The 21,997-nt window shown below is 38.2% G+C and overlaps 2 protein-coding genes across 4 annotated transcripts in view; one reads left to right on the forward strand and one right to left on the reverse strand.

The window, feature by feature from the left end:
* helz (helicase with zinc finger) overlaps positions 1-2,078 on the reverse strand; it is a 66,131-nt gene extending 64,053 nt beyond the window's left edge. For all 3 annotated transcript variants that reach the window (XM_079873894.1, XM_079873893.1, XM_079873895.1), the window contains exon 1: positions 1,948-2,078. The gene's annotated coding sequence lies outside the window, so the exon portion shown is untranslated. The remainder of the gene's footprint in view (positions 1-1,947) is intronic.
* Positions 2,079-5,228: 3,150 nt separating this feature from the next.
* pitpnc1a (phosphatidylinositol transfer protein cytoplasmic 1a) overlaps positions 5,229-21,997 on the forward strand; it is a 99,217-nt gene continuing 82,448 nt past the window's right edge. The window contains exon 1 of the mRNA XM_079874195.1: positions 5,229-5,893. Within this exon, the coding sequence (XP_079730321.1) occupies positions 5,846-5,893 (48 nt within the window). The 5' untranslated portion in view covers positions 5,229-5,845. The remainder of the gene's footprint in view (positions 5,894-21,997) is intronic.

Genomic DNA, 21,997 nt, shown 5'->3' on the forward strand with positions numbered 1-21,997 from the left:
CTGATAAACTCTGCACATCTCTGTATAGATTGGATTTTAATAACTTTAATGTAGACCTACTTGAAGCGTGCACCAAACACTAGAAAATACAAGTATCGGATCAGGCATCGGTATCGACAGATACTCAATAATCAGTTCAACTCTGATGGGAGGCACAAAAAACTTGATCGGGACAGCCCTAGTAACAAACATTATTTATCATGAGTATATATATATATATATATATATATATATATATATATATATATATATATATATATATATATATATATATATATATATATATATATATATGATATTCTGTAATAGTGTACAGTACACTAAAATAATTATTTATTAATGTCACTCGCTGCTTTGCAAATCTATTATTGAAACTATAGTTTCCAACAAAATATCATATTGTTATATTGTCTAATCACACACATACATAGGAAACTATTACACAATGTTTATTTTTCTTTACGGTTTACTATCATTCTGCCCTAAAATTTTAGCTTTACACCAGTGCACGAATACAGCTACTTTTATCATAACATCCATTTTTATTTTACATTTCTAAAATAATGTGGGCTGGGGACTCAAGAATGTGCTGTTAATAAACTGCAAACTTTATACACGTTTTACCATTTAAGGAAGAAAATTGTACACATTTAAACATGATATATAAATTTGATGAATCACAAGAATTACTGATGTGTTATACATTATATATTTTTTTTTTTTTTTTTAATGTAGCGTAAATGTCTTCAAAAGTTGTGTAAATAAAAGTTTGCAGGAGGCTGCTAAAAGCAAAACTGAAGAAAATATTAATAAAGTACCATATAACCATGTAACATGATATGCATAACTGCACTACTGTTGATATTTGCATAACGTTCAATTTTCATGTTTAACACACCCCGTCCAGGGTCTCTCTCACTTACACACACACACACACATTACGACGGGACTGTCAGATATCACACACACAATAACACACAGTCTTAGCAAACCAACATCTAATTAACCACGAGCGCACCAAACAAGGCAACAGAGGCTCAGTAAAATATATAAACACTCTATATTTGGATTCCGGGTCAGTTAATAATAGATGTCCCGTCTGAGTGTGAGTGTGTGGCCGCGTCTCAAAAGCTATCGAGCTGCCTACCAAGACAACATTAGAGAGGAATCACCGTCACACACGCGTTCCGCACGTACACGTTCCATCGTTCGAATACAAACGTTTGACCAGGTCGAATAGAACGCGCGATTCGAACGTTCAAAATCCGGTTCCGATGGACAGAACGTGGTGTCTAGGAAGGCAGCCCGCTAGGTTTTGAAACACCGCCACTGTGTCCGTTCAGAAAGAACAACAACAACTGCGTGTGTTCCGCCACATCAACGCGAATACTCACAATCAGCCACAGCGTGCAGCGATATTTAATATACGATTACATGACGCAGGTGATAATTATCGATCACTTCTACATAAAAGAGGAAGATAATAAAACGCGTATGCCTTCTGCGATGATCGCTGCTGCTCTCATGGCCTTGAGTTCCAGCCGCCCCCGGACACACACACACACACACACACACACACACATATACACACACATACACATCATCCTGCAAAATTTACAAAACTATCTTTCCTGAATCTCACTCATTTACACTCTGACTCAGCACTTATGCGTCTGTCCGCGTGTGTGTGTGATGATCAACACGGATGTGAAGTGCAGATCGCAGTTCCACGCGAACATCTTTAGCTGCTAGTCAGAGTAGCGCAGCTGCGATCAGGCCTTTTCATCATCACAGTAATCGTGCTAATGCGCGCCGCGATACCTCGCGTTCCGACGCGCGTGTTACACGAGCTGACAGCCGCGTGTCGATGGCGGGATCGACGGAGGAGAGAGCCGAGGAGGGCGAACGCCGCGCGGCAGAAAGGTGTTGGAGGAAGTCTGCACTTACCTAGCTTTACTTTCTACGCCATCTTGGATCCACTTGTCAGCTGTCGCAGTGCATTATGGGTCAGATATTTCTGCGCACCGCTTCCTGCCAGCACTCGTTCAGAACCAACACACACACACACACACACACACTGCAGGAGCCTCATGCTGTAGTAGACCAGATACACACGAAACATTCTTAAGAATAAAATTATTCTTAACTGTTATTTTCTTCTTATTTTCTAACTTAAGAAACACATTTTAAAAACTTTTCCTTTAAGAATGTTCTTATCTTTTCTTTTTAAGGTTGTTCTTAAGACAAAATTTGGTAACTTTATTTTACAGTGTCCTTGTTACATATGTTACATGTACTTACCACAGTAAATTGTGCATAATTACATCATGTAATTACATGTACAAGTACATGTAGTTGCTTAATATTACTCAGTACTTAAATATATTGCACTGTAACAATGACACCTTAAAATAAAGTGTAAAATAAGGTGACGTAGATACATTGTTACTCAAATAAGTAGTGTATAAGTAATAAGTAAATAAGTAATATTAATTAACTAGGCTACATGAGTTACTGTTACGGTTAGGGTTTGGTTTAGTTACTTGTAATTATACATAATTTACTGTTATTACTATAGTAAGCACATGTAACATGTAACTACATCACCTTAAAATAAAGTGTTACCCAAAAGTTAAGAAGTATTCATATTCCAGAAAAGAATCTTTAAAATCATCGTAAATAACTACTTAAAGTTTCTCAACTTCTTTCTTAAGAAGATTTTTGTGAGTCCGTCCCCAGGGGGGTTCTAACTTTCTTATACCCAGGACCCAATACGTCCATTATGATTCTTTTGTAAGTATGTAAGTATATCCTCCTGAGACCCAGAAAAAAAAAAGTTTTGTGAATTTAGTTTTTTTACATGTCATCACACTGTTTAGAGCACAATAAACAAATGGTAAAAAAAAATTAAAGAAAAATAATCTTTTATTCATAAGTTATGCTATGTCCTCTGTAGTGGACGCCAGCACTAAGTTGTTTAAAAAATAAAATTACATGAAATTATAGGCAAAAACAATGGGATTTTTTTTCAGTCACCAATAAATTTTGGGGTTTCAGGATTTTTTCAACCAAAATTTGTATAAAGATGATTCTCACCTATGTTATGAAAGAAATAACGGAATGAATTGATACATCATTTTACTTTATGCAATATGTGGGTAAAATGGCCATAAATTAATATTCCCATTCAATGCAATGTATACACTGCATCTAATTTGCACATTAATGTGTTCTTGGAGCAACATTTAATGAAAAAAGAAGTGTAATAATTGGAGGAATAATTGGCATTAATTGGAGTAATAATATCTAATATTTCATAGGAATATTGATGTATAATTTATTTCCATATTCACTTGTTGTGTCTCACAAAATGCCTGATAAACATGATTTTTAAGTCCTGGTGTCCTCTACAGTGGACACGTTTGAAATCAACGCCCTGTTCTGTAACAGAAAGTTTTTATTTTATTTGAAACCCCTTAACATTTTCCTGAGATGTTGTTTTGAAAAGTAGTCCAATTTAAATTATAATTACAATATATTATCATATTTCCATAAGAATGCTACATTTGATCACTAAATTAATGTCAGACATTTTTAAAGACCAAGGAGTAGTTGTTTTCATGGTGAAACCTCCAAACATTTGGTATCTCTGAAAAGTCCTGAATGTGCTCTTTACAGGACACCCAGGTTGTGTCATGTGACATGTATGATGTCAGAGAAATTCACTAAAACATAATGTCCACTACAGTGGACAAAAGTCTATTCTTGGGTCCCAGGAGGGTAAGTATGATTCCAAGGCAGTTTTACAGGGAATAGTAGCCCACTTTAACACTCCCATGAGGCAGATAAAGGCAACATTCTTAAAGAGAAACTCCATAGAAGCCAGGCCTATAAAATAAATAAAACTATATGCAAACTTTTTGTTTTCACAAAACTATATCCATATTTAGTTGCATTTCTGTAAAAACGTAGGGTATCTATCTATCTATCTATCTGTCTATCTGTCTGTCTGTCTGTCTGTCTGTCTGTCTGTCTGGCTGTCTGTCTATCTATCTATCTATCTATCTATCTATCTATCTATCTATCTATCTATCTATCTATCTATCTATCTATCTATCTATCTATCTGTCTGTCTGTCTGTATGTCTGTCTGTCTGTCTGTCTGTCTGTATGTCTGTCTGTCTATCAAGTGAGAGAAATAAAATAATTGGCATACATCTACAGATTTAAATGTTTATTATATAAACACTAAGTGATATGTGTGTGTGTGTGTGTGTGTGTGTGTGTGTGTGTGTGTGTGTGTGTGTGTGTGTGTGTGTGTGTGTGACAGAGAAATTTGCCATTTGTGAACATGCATGATAGAGTACAAGGGAGAGGAAACAGTCAATGACTGTATACTGTATCAGACTGATCAGAGATGCATCCGTAGAAGCGAGAGAGATGTCATCAAATACATTTTACATAACAGTATGCATGTGATACTGTAAACAGATTACCATGGTAGAGACTGACGCATTACTGTAACTCTCCCTTATAAAGGAGAACTACAGTACTTTCAGTCATATGTGAGAACATTTACTGTGTTGTCAGCAAACTCTAGCACAAAACCTCATGACAGTTTCATATAACTTCATCACACCATTTGATAACACTCTAGATATATAGCATCATGGATTAAATTACATAAATTAGGTTATACGTGTATTTTCTACTGTACTTATTTCAGGAACAAGGCTGATTTGAAACATGTATCTTGCATTGTTTGCTGTTGAATGAACTGATTGTTAAAAGTACTAAACCAAAAGAAGATCACACTGTTGTGTTTCGGTGATTAAACCAAATGTTCTCATTACATATTACAATAATCTTGTGTTTGAAACAATTATAATGTGGATTGAAATGTGATGAAAGAATGAGGTCAGGGAAAGTAGCCTATGTGAATCACAAGTGTGATTTTTGAAAATGTACACCTTACTTGTGAAAAAAGTACCAAAGCGAATAAAACCCCCCTCAAAATCCCAACTAAATACTGATATTCATTTATTTCATATATTTGTCACAGTATCTTTGCATGTTATATCACAAGACATAAACGTGACACAGCTCAGATTTTTTTAACCATCCACAAACTTAAATGCAAGCAAACAAAACTCTTTTTCGCTGTGTTTATTGCAGCGGCTGGTGTGTGATGTTTACAGTCACTAGTGCCGCCTTTCGGTTGAAGGCGTTATTGACCGATGAAAACATTGTGATGCGTTGCGCCACACACACCGCCTGCCACAGTGAGTGTGTCTTTCTCCTTGCAAACTTACCATCCCGCGTTAGCGCAGCGGAGTAAACGACAGCTGCACAATATCTCTCACTAGATTAGAAGAGGAAAACAATGCAATAACTCCAGGTGCGCCGTGTTTACTTTGACATTTACTCAGATCAACGCTATATCATCTGTGCGGAACGGGACGGGACAGGTGCACGGGAAGCAGCGGTTCATTAAAGAAGACGAGAGCACAGATCCGCTCCATTTTAAAGTTTAAAAACCCCATAAACACCGGGACGCTGCGACAATCGTCTTCTCCACTGGATTTCTGGCGTGTTTCCCTGCGCGTAAAAACGCACGAGCATCTGCAAATTCCAAGAGTGAATTCATTAGAACATCACAAGCCGCGCGCGCGCGCGAACGCGAACGTTCACTGCAAACACAACGGCAAGAGCGTTTCTACAGAAGTGCACTGATATTTTCCATCTTTCTATGTGACAACTCGTGATTGCATGCATCACCAGATGGCTCGATTGATTTAGATGATCACTGGCACTCGATCTAGCGTGGGAATCATAAGGAGAGGACGATGTTGATGAAGGAATACCGAATATGTATGCCACTAACTGTGGAAGAGGTAAGTGCACTAAGTTTATATTTAGCGATTGATCACTGTTATCGCATGGTGAAATGTTGGGAATGTATAAAAATCCAGTTAATTCAACATATCCAGTGACTCATTGGTAAATTCACCCCCAATGACTTTTATTGTAGTTAATTTTCCTCCAAATGGCATTATCGTTTATTTGAAGGCAGTTTACACCAGTTTTTATTGTTTGCAACTTTTCCCTCTCTCCCGGAGATACAGTGCAGAAATCCATAGTGAAATCCACTTGGTGGTGCTGTGGAACTTTCCATTCCCAACACTCTTTGGCCGGGATTGGATTTGTTGTTGTTGCTCATTTAGTGTGGTTTTGACATTGTTTCAATGTACTTTTTAATTGGAAAACAAGATGATTAGGCTACTTTGATAAACTGTTCATTACAGTCATTTGGATGGGACAGTCATTTACACATAATGGATCTCTTTCAGACCAGTATCATTTATGAAATTGAAAAGCCTGCTGCTGATACAGACTGATATGATCTTTTATTTTATAACGATAAACTCAGTTTGGACTGCATTACATTGGTTTGTTGGGATGCACGGTAGCTGTATCCTTATGCAAACCTTAACATCATAACCAATAACGACTTGTATTTTTCTAGACAATCAATCAATTGGAAATAGGACTTAATGGCTGAAATAACAAATTAAATCAAACTTGGAGCTTTGTGGTTTTAGTCTGTTCAAATTTGAGGTCATATTTATGCTTGTAAACTCCTAAAAGTTGACTAAATTAACTAATTGACAATAAAAAAGCAGAAACCTCCTGTTTCAGTAGGATATATATGTAAACGTAAAGTCCAAACCTAAAAATTAATGTTTTTTGGCCTATATGTTAGCCTTAAAAGCTAGTTTTCTCCAAAACAATGTCAAAGTTCGCATTCAGAAGATAAGCGTTCAAAACTTAGTCGCTCACTTCCGCCAATATGGATCAATGATTTTGATGACATCACTCTGCACTTCAGTTTCTCATCAGATTTTCTGTCCAATCAAATTCTCTCTAGAATCGGAAGCTCCGCCCACTACACTATAAATAGATGCGCTGAAATCGGTCACTTGTTCACATATTTACTGTTTTCTACATGGTGAATGGCACATAGTGCACTATATAGGGGATAGGGAACGATTCAGACAGTGTAAATATGCTTTCCATCGGGGCGAATGAAGTCTGGTTTCACGTTAGTGTCCGCAGCGTGAACACAGAGTGCTATATTTTAAAGCGATATGGAGATTAGAAGGAAACTGTGGCTTTACAGAGTGTAAAGGCTTTGCCAAATGTGATGTAAACTGAACGCTATTGGCTATTTAAAAAAAGGGGAGGAGCTGTTCAACATGTCCCGCCCCATCTTCCTGTTTCAGTGGAAATTACGTCAACACACTGATTAATGCTGCGCGTTTCAAGGCACTTCAGAGGGCCTTTAAATCTACATAAACTATATCCTGAAATATCCATTTTCCCAGTCATTTCATTTCAGTGGCAAAAAGTGTCACAATTTACCTGAATTTGTTTAGGGGATAGAAAATATCATTAACTCAGTACAGAATGAAAAGTCTCCACCGTGAAAAGGAAATGTGTGTGTGTGTGTGTGTGTGTTAGTTATATTAGGTAAGTGTTCTGATCATAATGTCTTCATCATGGGAAAATATTAGAAGTTTCATCTTGATTGTAATGTGATCTAAGCATTGTAGAACTAATATCAAGACAATTTCTGTTCGCACTATGGCACCAATATAGTAGCAGATGCTTATGCGCATAAATCTGCATCTCAAATGGACTGCCTGAATGTAACTGTAATTGAATGGAATAGATTTTTTTGAGCAGAGAATATCAGATCTATCTGCGCTGTTTGTGGCTTTGTGCTTTTGCAGCCCATCTGCTGACTGACTCCACAGATGTGTTTTGTGTTCAAGGAAGCGGCATGTTAAACTGCATCATCATTAATATCGGCGCTTAATAAATCGAGGTCCTTTTGCATACTGTAAACAGAGTAAGCTAAACCCCAAATTATTTCCCTGAGGGAGAGGTATAAAAGACAATTTTAAAACAATTAGCTTTTTTATGATGTGTTTGTGTACATGTGTGTGTTTTAATAAGAGGGAAAAGCCATCTGCAAGCGTTATGGATGATTGATTTACCTGGCAACGGCTGAGACTGCTAGTTAAAATCTATTTGATCAATTAAAGGTCTCTTGAGGGGTTACTGAGCTGAGAGCACGATTACAGGTCGAATGACTGTTAGCCTACATCATCCCATTTTCTTGGCTCTTGGAAACAAGTGTGACTAACTTTTGTTGATACCCTCTATGTATGCGTGCAAAGAGCGAACATTTAGAGGTCCTTGAGTTTGCACATTCTTGAGCGATAAAAACCTCTAAGTCAGACTTGATTAATTATTGATATATAATCATTTGTGGTGGGATGCTGGAAAAATGATTGCATGAGTGAAGTGATAAAATGTGAGCGATTCTCCTGAGAATTTCAGTGTTAAATTTTATCATCCAAGCTGATATGATTTCTTTTTTCATATACTTAACAGATTCAGCATTCCTCAAAATGAATAAAAACAGTCAAATGCACACTCAGAATATTACACAAACCTGCAGTAATTAAAGATGTTAAATAACACAAATGGACTTTATGTATTTAATCTCACATTATTTACCAATGTCTGTCTTACATTTACACTTATGCATTTGGCAGATGCTTTTATCCAAAGTGACTTGCATTGCATTTCAAGGTACACATTTTCATTCTTACCAGTTCTGGCTTTCCCTGGGAATCAAACCCATGACCTTGGCGTTGCAAGCACCAACGCTCTACCGTTGCAAGCATTGTTGCTCTACCAAGAGACAATATTAGTTACTTTCTTAGGGAGTAATGCAATATTGTAATGCATCACTTTTAAAAGTAAGGGGCAATTCCACGCAAAACTGTCACATCCATAATACCAACACAATGCCATGGTATTTAGTTGGCGTTATGGATGTGACAGTTTTGTGTGGAATTGCCCTAAGGCTATGTTTACACAGAAACGATCTGAAGAGAAAACGCAAAAGTGGTGTTGCGTTATCACTTTTTATTCTGCGTTTAGACGAGCGTTATGGGGGGGAAATCTGCGTGCATATGGTGTCGCAAAAGTGTGTGAAATTCGATGTAGTATGCACTCCAGGCAGCTAGGTGGCAATGTGAAGCACTGCCACACAACAACACCAAGTCCATGCACCTGCGTACAACCTTCCTTCTACTTCTCTCCCTAGTAGCGCAAAATCAAAACACAACATGGCGAAGCGAACAGCGAAAGCTGACAATTTTGTCTGGACAGATGAGGAGGTGGAGTTATTGCTCCAAACAGCAGACTTTTGGGTTTTTACCCTTTAGACGGGAACGCGACGGTGGAGCATTTTTAAGATTTCCACTCTGGAGGATGGGTTTCACTTTTTTGTGTTTTTAAGCCCCAAAAACGCCGTCGCTGTCTAAACGAAAGGCACATCTGATAAAATATTTTTACGCTTTCACCTGCGAGCGTTCTTGTGTAAACCGGGCCTAACTTTCCCCAACACTGGGTATTTATAGTTGAAGTACAGACAAATTTTCACATTCAAGCATTTTCAAACAGTTGTTTTACCACCGATTTAGGGTACTTTTACACGACAACGATACGCTTGAAACGGAGAAGTTTTTCCTTTGAGTTTTCCGTGTACAGACGACACCATTGTCAAAACGATCCCCATTCACACGGATCCACGAAAACGACTAAAAACGCTGTATTCTGCTGCCAGGCCAGTAGATGGCAATGAAACACTATAGACTGAACACGTAATACACATGTGCATGATGTCATCGTCTTCAGAGGTTTGCGTTTTTGTTTTTGCCGTTGTTGTGTGAAAGAACGGCCAAAACGCATACAACGCTTTACGTTTTTAGTTGAAAACGGTGTCGTGTAAACAGCCCCTTAGTTCACAAATAATTGACAGTCATGGCGTAAGTAAATCTGATTTTCATCTACAATAATAAATGCTCAAATTTGCCATTTGTAAATCATGCTATCAATTAAAATTGAAAGTGAAACGATTACTTTTCTTCAAAAAGTATGAAGTGTGAGGAAACTTGAAAAGTGTGGGGAAACCATTTTAATCTCATTGCTGATTAGGAGAAAACATATAGGATATTAAAGAGATCTCATTTGAGTTGACTTTCACACAGTGATAGTTGTTGCTCTTAAATATTTATAAAATATAGACTAATAGTGGCATTTGTGTTGCGTGCCAGTTATGTTTAATGGTAACTGCATCAATTGTTGAACCTCAACTGTGAAATAAAAATAGTAACATCATAATTGGGTGAGAAATTGAGCCGTGACCAGCTGAAGCTCAGGATCTTTCACAGGTGAAAGCAAACACATTTTCTTTGCATTAATTGGACATTTTCAGATGAAACTCAAGGCCGTCTTGATAATGGATTGTAATGACTTTCACCAGAGACCATGTACAGATGAATCTTCACTTATCTAGGGCATAAAGGAACTTGAAGATTTTACTTTACTTGGAAAAAGGTCGTCTATGTTGTAGGCTATCTTTTGTTCATGTGGTTTGAAAGCATGTACTCTAAGCGAAAAATCACATGCCTCCCCTTGAGTAAAGTCAGCATGACTTTATAAATAAAAATATATATAAATAAAAATCAACCTATCTATAAAAGCATATTATTGATCTTATTGTGACCTAATCATCTATGCACATGTTTGTTATTTTTTTGACGACGTTACTCTTATTTGTCAGATTTTCCACTGAAAATGACTTTCTCGGGTGACGGACGCTGGACTTCTCCAATCATTTTGCCTGCTTAAAGTCCCCCTATAGTCAATAATTTTAGGCCTAGCCCTTAAAACTCATCTTTGATCACCAAAATGACATATTTAAACGTTTAATGCCTTAAAGGAGAACTTGGTAACTTTTTTAACTTAATAAAACTGTCTAGAATTCATTTGGATGGTTAAACAACCTGTTCTGGTGATATTGGTGACTTTCCCCGCTCCCCCCAGCGTTCCCTGGCGGAAAACCAACCTTGCAACTTGGGGACTACCGTCCCGGCAAGATAGAAATTGGAAGTCTCGTGAGAACGAGAACGAGAACGAGCGCGAAACACGAATTGCTTTACGGCAATTCGACATAAACACACACGCATGTATGATGTATTACCAGATTACCCACCTCGGTAGACATAGCTCCACACGATACAGTTGGCTTGCTCCGATCAAAACAAACACACATGAGCAGCGGTAGAGAGGGGGAGGAGGCCGCCGCAAGTGAGTTTTTTACGACCGTGTTGTGAAATATACGCCCCCCCACAGCTGTAGGGGGAGCTTGTGGGGAAAACATGCGACAACAAAAGGAAAAATCAGCGAAGAAGTGACTAGAGTTCGCTAGAGTTGCCGAGTTCTCCTTTAAAATAGCTTGAATGTAAGTCTACACCCTTGCCTCAATAAGTGTACGCAGTTCTATGAATATGCAAATTAGCCCCGCCTCCACTCACTCACACCAGCTCAGAGATCCATTCGTTGACGATCACACGTTGACCTGATTGGCTACAAGGTAGTGTGTGACGTCAGAAACACCAGCGATTTCAAACCGTGTTTTTGAGACTGTCTTTGGTTCACTGCAGTTTTAAGGAGAAAATACTCAGCAATGGTGTCGACTAATGAATTTGCACATGGTTTGTCTTCACACTGCAAGTTCACATTCAGACCTGCCTCTATCCAATCAACAACTGATGCATAGAATCAAGTCCCCAACCTTCTCTTACAATTTATAGCAACTTTAAAGCTACAATATGTAAGATTTAAATATCCAGTCACTTGCACAGTGTGATATATTTCCTGCAGTTGTGTACTTACAATATCCCAAAAGATCCCAAAGATTTTTAATTTCAGAGAAATTCCAATTTTAAATAATGGCTCGTCCCTGTTGCCCTGTCCCACTTACGCCCGTCAATGACGTAATATCCGCGTTATCCCTGGTTCCCGCTCGTACTGCCATAGTAACCATGGCGACAGACATGGACAACTGCGTTAGCACTCACGCTGTTGTTGTTTCGTTCAAAAATTATGGACCATGGCGAGCAGACTTTGGGACAAAAGGAGAACTAAAACGAGGATCAAAATCAGCGTGGTGTTTTCGAGATTCCGAGAGCTAGCGTCCGCGACAAACTTCGACTCGACAGAGACACGCAAAATGTAGAGGTGAGCAAATGTACATAAAACGAATCAATGTTATATAGCTCAACATGGTGAAATGTTAGAATATGATCAGTATGTTATTCTTATGTTGATCTAGCTCACTGCTAGTCTCATACAGACAAACTAACACGTAGAATAACATAACTTTCAACACACTCAAATGCAGTTTAGTGTGATAGTGTAGACCAAGTGAAACAGCGCTGCGTTACCTCACAAGTTTCATTTGTCTAATAAACTGACCTGTGTGAGTATTAATTCAAAGTTTGCGTGTAAGTTAGTTCGGTAGAATTAAATGTCCTTATTCCTTTATATCCGCGGGACTCGCGTGTGGCGCTGAGATCTGTCTCTCATTAGCAATCGCGCCGCTTCATACCACAGTCATGTTAAAAACAATGTATTCACTCATCCATAAACATTATCAGATCCTTCGGCATGACGACAAGTTCCATAATCCCGCTTATGCGTCATCAACCGACACCTGTGTTATTGTAAGAGGTTAGCGACCCCTAGCGGCGAAAATAAATTACATATTGTAGTTTTAAAGCCTCCATAGATATATGAAGACTTCAGATGCAAAAGCCTCTGAGTGCCATCTGAAATTTTCTTATAGAATGATCATTTTTATCAAGCTCGTATATTTAAGTTCAGTAATTTCACTTAAATGACAATGAATAGGTAATTTTCATTGCCATTTAAGTGAAATGACTGAATTTAAATATACGAGCTTGATCAAAATGATCATTCTAGAAGAAAATTTCAGATGGCTCTTAGAGGCTTTTGCATCTGAACTCTTAATATAATTATTTGAGAAGGCAAAATGGGACATGGTGTCTTCATCTGTATTTACTTGAAACACTTGAGGACCCAATTAATTTAAAATTAGTTTGTGGATTTTAGTTCATGTGTGTTAAGTAAATCTGCTAGTGTTCTCCTGGAAATGTACAAAATTCTCTTAGGAAAACAGAGCAAAATATTGAATGTTACTCATCCTGCACGGCCTTTTTTTCTTCTTCAAATGCTTTATTTACACACTCAAATTTTTTCGCAAATCATTGTGACTTTTTTTCTTCAGTGAAACACAAAAGGAGTATCTGATTCATGTATCTGATCAAAATAAAGCCACGCAGGTTTGGAACGTCATGACAGAGAGGAAATATGGATTTATTTTGGTGGTGAGGGTGGGCAACAAACATTATCATGCCCTGTCAGCACCATCCTCCATTTCAGCAGCATCTTCTTTTATTTGAGCACTTATTCTTGGCCACAAGCTTCTGGCTGTCAGTATCTGAAGCAGTGATGACTGCAGGGTTGTGTTGCTTCCTCCGTTACTCAGATTCTTTATGCAACCATTAGAAAGAAATCTTCTGGGGCCGTATTCACAAAGCATTTTATCTTACCACTCAACTCCTAAATCGCACTAAAAGATTTTAGCTAGGAGTTTTCTCTTAAAAGTTATTCACAACACCTTTCAGACCTACTCTTAGTAAAGAAAAATGACAACTCCTAAACTAAGCGTGAGTCTTCGTTGCTATGGATGACGTCATTACTCATGCACGAGCTTGACTGACGTGACCACCTTGATTGGCTGATGATTGTAACGCGGGAATGATTCCAAACCCCTCCCCTATGATGATGAGTGACAGGTCTGAGAATGTGTGCGCTACACAAGTAGTGCGAAGGACGGAAGATAATGAATAACTGAATAAATAGCCTAAATGAATAAAGAGTAAGGCAAAACAAGTAGCCTAGTAGCCTAATGAAACATATGGATTGATGCAATATCTTTGCAACATTATTGAATTAATCTGTCACTATATGCCTCTGCCTACGTTTGCAAAGAGAAGAACATTTTAATTTGATTCACAATGATACGTTACAATTAGTTTACATGCAATGAGTAGCCTAGTTTTGGTTGTTGTTGGTGGCGTTATTGCGTCCCTAGTTATGCCTACAATGCAAAATTGTTCCCTCGCGATTGGAAGCTCCTGTAGCCGCCGCATACGCATTTCAAAACATCGCAACGTGAAATGCCACAAAAAGCGGTTTGTGAAGGTCTTAGTGAGTTAGGAGTCCTCTCGACTTCTTTTAAGCTGTCCCAGGCTTAGGTGCTACTTTTAGGGCTAAAATGCTTCGTGAATTACACTTAGTGAAAAGAATTAGGAGTCCTAAAGTTAGGAGTGACACGCCCATTATTTTTAGGAGTTGCTCCTAAATTTGCCAGTTACCGTTGCCGGCCACCGCCAGCATTTTTGATCATTTTTCACAAAAATTTCATGGCCAACAGAATGTTTTGTTGTATGAATATCTGAACATGCAATATATCATTAGAAATAACTGAAAAAAAGTCCTATATTGTTAAACCAAAATTGTTTAAGCAACATATGTGCAACAAAGTTACTACGGTTTTGGGCAACAGTCGTGAATAGCTATTTCTTCAATGATGCTTTGCACAATATAGTTTAGCAGCGAAGTACATAGTTGTACGGGAAACGGACCCTTGCTCGACTCTTCTCAAACAACACAACACTTGATAAGACAAGACTAAATGTATCTGTGGTTTGCATCGTCAGTTTTCATGGTGCTCGTTATGGTTTATATTTGCTTGAATAAACTAATGCATTGTGCTTGGGGACTCATTTTAAAGTGTAGTTTTTTTCCTTCAATTTGAAAATTACTGGTTTTGTTTTGTTCTTCTAAGTACATTTTCCATCTAAGAGATGCATTGATAACTATGAAAAATTTTTTTTTTATAAAAGTGAATGGTGCTTGACTGGGAAAAACTGTTATGATGCTAGGGTGTTGCTAAGGTGTTGCTAAGGTGTGCTTAATTGCATATTTATGCTTGCTTGCTATAGGTCATTGCTAGGGTGTTCTGAGTGTTTGTTTCCATCCCAAAGTCTTTCCAGTCTCTCTATATGGCTCATTTCCAATCTTTATTCTTTATTAACTCTGAGATAAGATCCACAAATATATGTTAGGAGGTTAGCTAAAGTTAATTACATTCACCAATAAATAAAATGAGATCTGCCAATTAACATAAAATGTCAAAAACACAACTCTGCCTGGCACTGATTTGTGAATCGCCGCATGCATTTGTGGATTTTGAAGCATTTCTGGTGGTAATCTATTAAAATATTTATATTGCATGCACTTCTTAAAGCTCTGGTCATAATCAGACTTTTTTGTGTTCAGGTTCTTTTCATTGAAACATCTTTTCCAGCATGTGTTATTTATTTATTTATTTTGTTCTTTTGTAACATATCATGGCTTCAGCTCACAGTAAATTTATTCTAAATAGTTTTAGAAACTCATAGGTCGAGCTGGAAACGTCTAAAGTGATTACTTTGATCTAAATCCGTTACTGCAGGCTTTCAGCAGTGTTTCAAAGACGACCGAGACCTGACAAAACCTGACACGCTTTCTGTACTCACTGTGAAGACATGCACACAGCTACATGTAATGGACTGCCAATGTCAAATGTAAGAGGATGGACTGAAAGGGTTAGATGGCTCCTCTGATACTTATTTTCCCCCTGTTCATGGCTTGTACAAAATCTGTGACAAAATGGCAACTGTGGTTGCCAGAACTTTACAGTAAAAAAAATATACTGTAGCAACATTTTAAGTTTTACAGACTGAAGCTATCAAGATGTTAGGTCTGGCAACTCACCATTGGCACGGCTCAATCCGAGGGGCGGGATAAACGGTTGTCTTTCAAATTCCCTCTGCACGCAATAGGACAGCGCTTCAACCAACCAGAGCATTTTCCCAACAGCGGAGCTAGTAGATTAAACTTTTGCCGTATCTGGTCAGCAAAACTACGAACACATCTTTTTTAAGATTGACTTAAGTGCCGTTCTTTGTTCTTTTCTCAAAGAAAAGCTTAACTCCAAGTCCTCCAGAATCGCGGCAAAAGCCGATTCGAAAGACCGCTGTTCGTCATCAGCCATTCTTTGTTTTCAAGTAGCAGGGAATTCACGCGGAACCGTCACAACTCTGTCATCATTATGTTAAGCCCGCCCACCGACTCTATACACGATTTGATTGGCCTGACCAGAGTTTGGTTTTTCCAGCTCGAAAGTCAATGGAGAGTTGCTAGACTACACTGGCTGCAAAATACATTTACAGTAAAAACCACTTATTTCAATAACTGAAATAATTGTAGTATGCCACATTACTAAAAACTGTTTATTTTAACCTTTATAATATACGAAGAAGGGAAATATTGAACAAGGAAGGGACGAAGGAGATGGATATGAAGATGTGAAATGAACAGACTGAGAACTTTATCTTATTAGATAAAATTTATGTGGACAAAGTTTTCCTTTGGAGACATTTGCAGTTGAAAAAAGGTAATCGCAATATGTTATCAATGTCAAATGTCAAAAATCGCAATAATATAGTAAAGTGTTGTGGTAATGTATTGTGGGGCCTCTGGCGATTCCCAACTATCTTAAAAAACACAGGTGGTAAAGAAAGCCACATGATGACTCAAAGTTCATCACAATTATGACTTGACTAGATACTACTATATAGAAACAGCCTACTAAATATACAGAAGGTGCACTGTGTCATACATACAAATACATAACATCATTGTGGTAACACACACATGACATTAAAATAAATAAACATTAAAGACACACTCTTTAACCTTCGACCCACTAGTGGTTAAAAAATGAAGAACATCGTTTTAGTTGCGCTTCGGCTCTGCAGAGAGAGAGATAGAGAGAGAGAGAGAGAGAGAGAGAGAGAGAGTCCCACTGCTCATAAAACATTCACCATTAGGCTTAAAAGATATAACCGGTTTAGATGGAAAGGATCTCAGGCTGACTAGCTGAAGACGTTACTGTAGCTTTACCCATTAATGGACACTGTACTTCCTGGAAAATAAGTTCCAGCACAGCGCTACAACAACCATGATGACATGACCCTTCACAGGGACGTCGTTAGGCCTATTTTAGGGGGGCTGAAGCTACCCCAAAATGTTCCTAAGCCCCCCTAAATGATAATAAGTACAACAATAACAATTCGATTTATCAATAACCGTATCCTCATTCATATTTAAACGCAACAAATTATATATATCCAGCTATAAAAAATAGCCGAAAAGTAAGTTGGACCACGCATTCACCGTGAGACACACGCAATTAACACTTTTCACACGCTCTCACGCCACACATCCATTTTCTCACGCACAGAAAAATCGCGAAGCAAAGAGGACACGGAGACCAACAGACTAGACAGAGCAGGTTACTTTATGATAAAAGAGTCTCAACTCTCAGATTCTGTCAATTTTATTACGAAATTCAAACAATAAATACCGTTTTGGAGTTTGTAAATGTTACTTGACAGATCCTTAGCGCACGTGAACCGATCATATAGCTAACGTTAATAGTAAAAAAAACGAACACTGTTGAAAGATACAGTAGTAGACTACAACTTACCGAAATGTATGTTCCTCATACATAATCAATCAATCAGCGTGAAGAGGTCAATAACATAGCTGGAGAACAATTATGTCACATTTACCACAGCGAAAGCCATTTAAAGGGGGGGTGAAATGCTATTTCATGCATACTGAGTTTTTTACACTGTTAAAGAGTTGGATTCCCATGCTAAACATGGACAAAGTTTCAAAAATTAAATTGTACGTTTGAAGGAGTATTTCTGTGCCAAAAATTGTCCTTCCGGTTTGTCACAAGTTTCGGAAAGTTTTTTTCGAGTATGGGTATGTGTGACGTCAGATGTAACAGAATTTCCTTATATGGGTCGTAAGGGCACTTCTCCGGTAAGATCGCGGGCGCGCGCGCACTCGTAGACCAGAGCAAGAGAGCGAAAGCAGTTCGCCATCAAAGCGCCCTGCCCGGCTTTTGGGAAGCCAGTGTCACCAAAGAAGTGTGTTTTTGGTTGCCAGGGCAAGACAACCCTGCACAGATTCCCAAAGAACCCAGCGTTAAGGCACCAGTGGATGGAGTTTGTTTTTCCTGAGCATAAACGGAGTTGTGTAGACTGTTTGTTCCCTGCATTTCGACGATGATTGTTTTATAAACAAAGCCCAGTTCGACGGATTTGCAGATCGTCTAATGCTTAAGGATCGAGCAGTCACAATGATAAAGGTTCGGTGAGTAAAACTGCTTCTATTGTCTCTGTGTGTTGTTACTAGCACGGCGCGTTAGCACACAGCTTTAGCTTCGCCCACAGGGCCCGCCTCCAGCCGCTCGTTTTTTTCCGGAAAGACTCGGTACAGCCTATCTTTCTTTTATAAATATAATAAAACTAAAGACTTTTTGGAGATATGAAGGATGCAATACTACTCTATAGGTACTCAAGATTAACAGGAGATTGAGTGAAAATGAGCATTTCACCCCCCCTTTAATGAACATAATATAGGCTACAGCACGTAAGTTAGCTGGCAAGAAAAAAAAAAGAGCTATAGAGAGTATTTTGCTAAATATGTTTTATATTACATATTTATTATATTTTTACTTGTATCATTAAATAAAGTTATTATAATAAAAAAAACGCATTATATTATATTTAATTTGAGTTATTTGAACCTTAAATAATACTACCAGCTGATAGGGCTCTCTGTATGTTTACAGCATTAGCTGAGTTGTTTTTTTCTTGAGAAATAAAAATACAATAATTGAATTGAAATAATAAAAAAGCATTGCTTACCAGAAATTGTACCATGCACCATAAAATTTACATATAATTTTACACTTATGCTGTACTAAAGCCTGAAATGGGCACTTTTTGTGACAGCAACCCTATCATTTTTGATCAAAGATGTGGCTTAACTTCAGAATTTGAACTAAAATCAGTATTCTTATGATTGCTCTGAACATTTCTGACTAAGTTCAACAAACATTACTTATTCATAAACTTCAAATAATTAATAAAAATGTAGGTGTGACGGGGTTGAGACAAGGGTAACAGGGTTGAAGATGGTAACGGGGTTGAAGAGACAAATACAGCTAAACATAGTTGTTTTTTACCCAAATTCACTGTAAGATTTTCTATAAACGCAAGTTACAAATACCCTGGGGGCTAAGCCCCCCCGTCTTCCAATCCTAGTGACGTCCCTGGAATAATGCTTTACAATGAAGAGAGCTGCATGTGGCAGTTTATCTGTTCAATAAAATACTTTACTCCTGTTGAGTGATAAAAACACCATCATCTCTGCATCGCTTTTACAACATTTCAAACCCTTCAGTTCTTGCCATCTCCAAACCCAAGCCAATGTTGATTCTTGTTTTATTACGAGCTCTGTCGCGATCTCTTTTTGCCAGTAGACGCTCCTCTGTTCAGCTTTTGTTTTTAAATGGGTGAATCCCCGGCGATTCGAGATCCAACCGCTCCATGTCAAACTTTCTCACTTGTTGTACAACTAACCTGCCATTCCCACAGAAGACATGCGTCAAAGTAGCCGGAGCAACTGAACTCTATTTATGGATATGATGAGACACGCATGGGCGAGTGATGCATGTACACAATATAAACGGGCTTGCTATAGTGAATCAGGGTAAGACAAAAACACGTTTTTTTCAGAAAAACATCCCAGGATTTTTCTCCATCTAAAGCAAGTGAACGGGGATCACGGTAGTTCATTTTTGACTGTTTAAAATCCATATTTAGGATTTATCCATATGACCTCAGCCAAAACACAAGCGTCTTCTCTAGCGAAACAAGTCATTTTCTGATTGTTTTTTTTATTTTTATATGTATACATTTTAAGAAATGTTCACCTTATTCCAGCTCTGCAATGTGCGTCAACAAGACGGTTGAGTTCATGACCTCTTTGGTGACGTTTGCACATTGGGAAGAACTGTCCTATAGTCAAGCATCAAGGATACGCACATGAACGGGCCATTTTAAACAATAAACTGACACACATACTAATATACAGCAACGACCATTCAACTTTTGGACCGCACCTTCTCCACACTTGTAAACAATTGGGCGGATTTTGCCACCTACGTCAAGCGTGACCTTCCCAAAGTGAAAGTAATTTTGAACAGTCAAAAGTGATCCCTTGTTTACTTGCATAAGCTAGAGAAAAATCCTGTAATGTTTTCCTTAAAAACCTTAATTTCTCTTGGGCTGAAGAAAGAAAGTAGATGCATCTTGGATGGCCTGGGGGTAGGTAAATAATCAGGAAATTTGGATGAACTATTCCTTTAATAAATTGTGTTTTTATTTTTTTTAATTGGGGCATTTGCTCCTTATTAGAAATAAGAGCATCAGGAAAGTATTGAGAGATGGGGGTAATGGAGATTGAGGAAATGACACCATGGAAATTAAATCACCATGGATTAATGTCACTGACCATTGCATTTCACTTCTGATGAACTGATTTGACCTTTTTACCCTAACTATATCAGATACTACTCCCGAGGAAGATCATGTCTATATAATTTTTTTCTTTTGAACTGGCTGTGGCCCTTGAACCTGCAGTAAATTGAAGGTCAGAGAGGTAGACAGCTGGCTTTTGTTGTATTATGAAAGAGCTCCTGCAGACCTTAATGTTGAGGCTTTTTCGAGGTCCCACAAACCTAGCTGGTGAGCACATGGCTAATGGATCGGATCGCAGTCCAGCGTTTCATGTTCGTCCCCATACGTCACGTTCTTTTAACAGTAAAGTTTCCATCGGTTGGCCAACTCCTGGCAGCTGAGATAATTTCTCAGAGGTTCCCTGTGAGAAGTATTTGACCCTAAAGCCCGTTTGAGGTCTGCCCACTGGCACCCTGACAGGAGCACAAAGGTTACAGATGAAAGTGGGGAACGTTAGTGGTGGTGCAAAGGCAAATATAGCCTGTCACTCAGGGCATGTTGAGAAGAAAGCGTATGGACAATCCCTGATGCTTAAAAAACGATTGTACTTCAGCAACATTCATCTGAATTTATAGTTTCCTGACAACACCAAAGACGGCAAGACAGGCAGATGATCATGAACTGTGTTTTATACAGAGCATAAAAACATCCTCGTGTCGTATGACATGTAGATTTTAGACATTTAGTGATAAAAGGTTGTCTACCTGCCAATATGGCATATTTCATAATTCAACATGTTTCAGTCAATTTCACACATTTTAGTTTGGCAATAGTTCAAATAGTAAAATGTGTAGGCCTATAACAATAACATGTTAACTAATGTAAGTAAGAATAAATTACTTGCTTAGAAATCCCAGACAGCAACATAGTGTCCGCCCAGATCTGTGCCGACACTATGTTGCTGTCTGGGATGATGTCCTCAGCTGGATCTGAGTAAAATTAAAGGCTTATTCCTCACTTCGTCGTCTTCCAAACTCGAGGAAAAGTAGAAGCATCAAGCTTTGTCAGTTTCATCAAGGTGGTTGGGGGTGTTTACTGGTTTGTGTGGGTCTCAAATGGACGATTACTCTATGAATAGCTTATCATTAATAAAGATAATGAGCTCAGACGGGAAAGAGTGTACCTGTCATTGGTTTCATACAGATTACATAAACCGAGAATCTATTTTCGACTTACTTCATTTAAAGTCCCCCTATAGTCAATAATTTTATCCCTTAAAAACTCATATTTGATCACCAAAATTACATATTTAAAAATGTTTTCCTTGGAAAAAAATGTCTTCATGCCTTAAAACAGCTTGAATGTAACCCTACACCCTTGCCTCATTTAGTATACGCGGTTCTATGAATATGCAAATTAGCCCCGCCTCCACTCACTCACACCAGCTCAGAGATCCACTGGTTGACGATCACACATTGATCTGATTGGTTACAAGGTAGCACCAGCGATAACACCAGCGATTTCAAACCGTGTTTTTGAGACTGTCTTTGGTTCACTGCAGAT

This window comes from Squalius cephalus (assembly GCF_949319135.1).
Source record: "Squalius cephalus genome assembly, chromosome: 1".
Lineage (NCBI taxonomy): Eukaryota > Metazoa > Chordata > Actinopteri > Cypriniformes > Leuciscidae > Squalius > Squalius cephalus.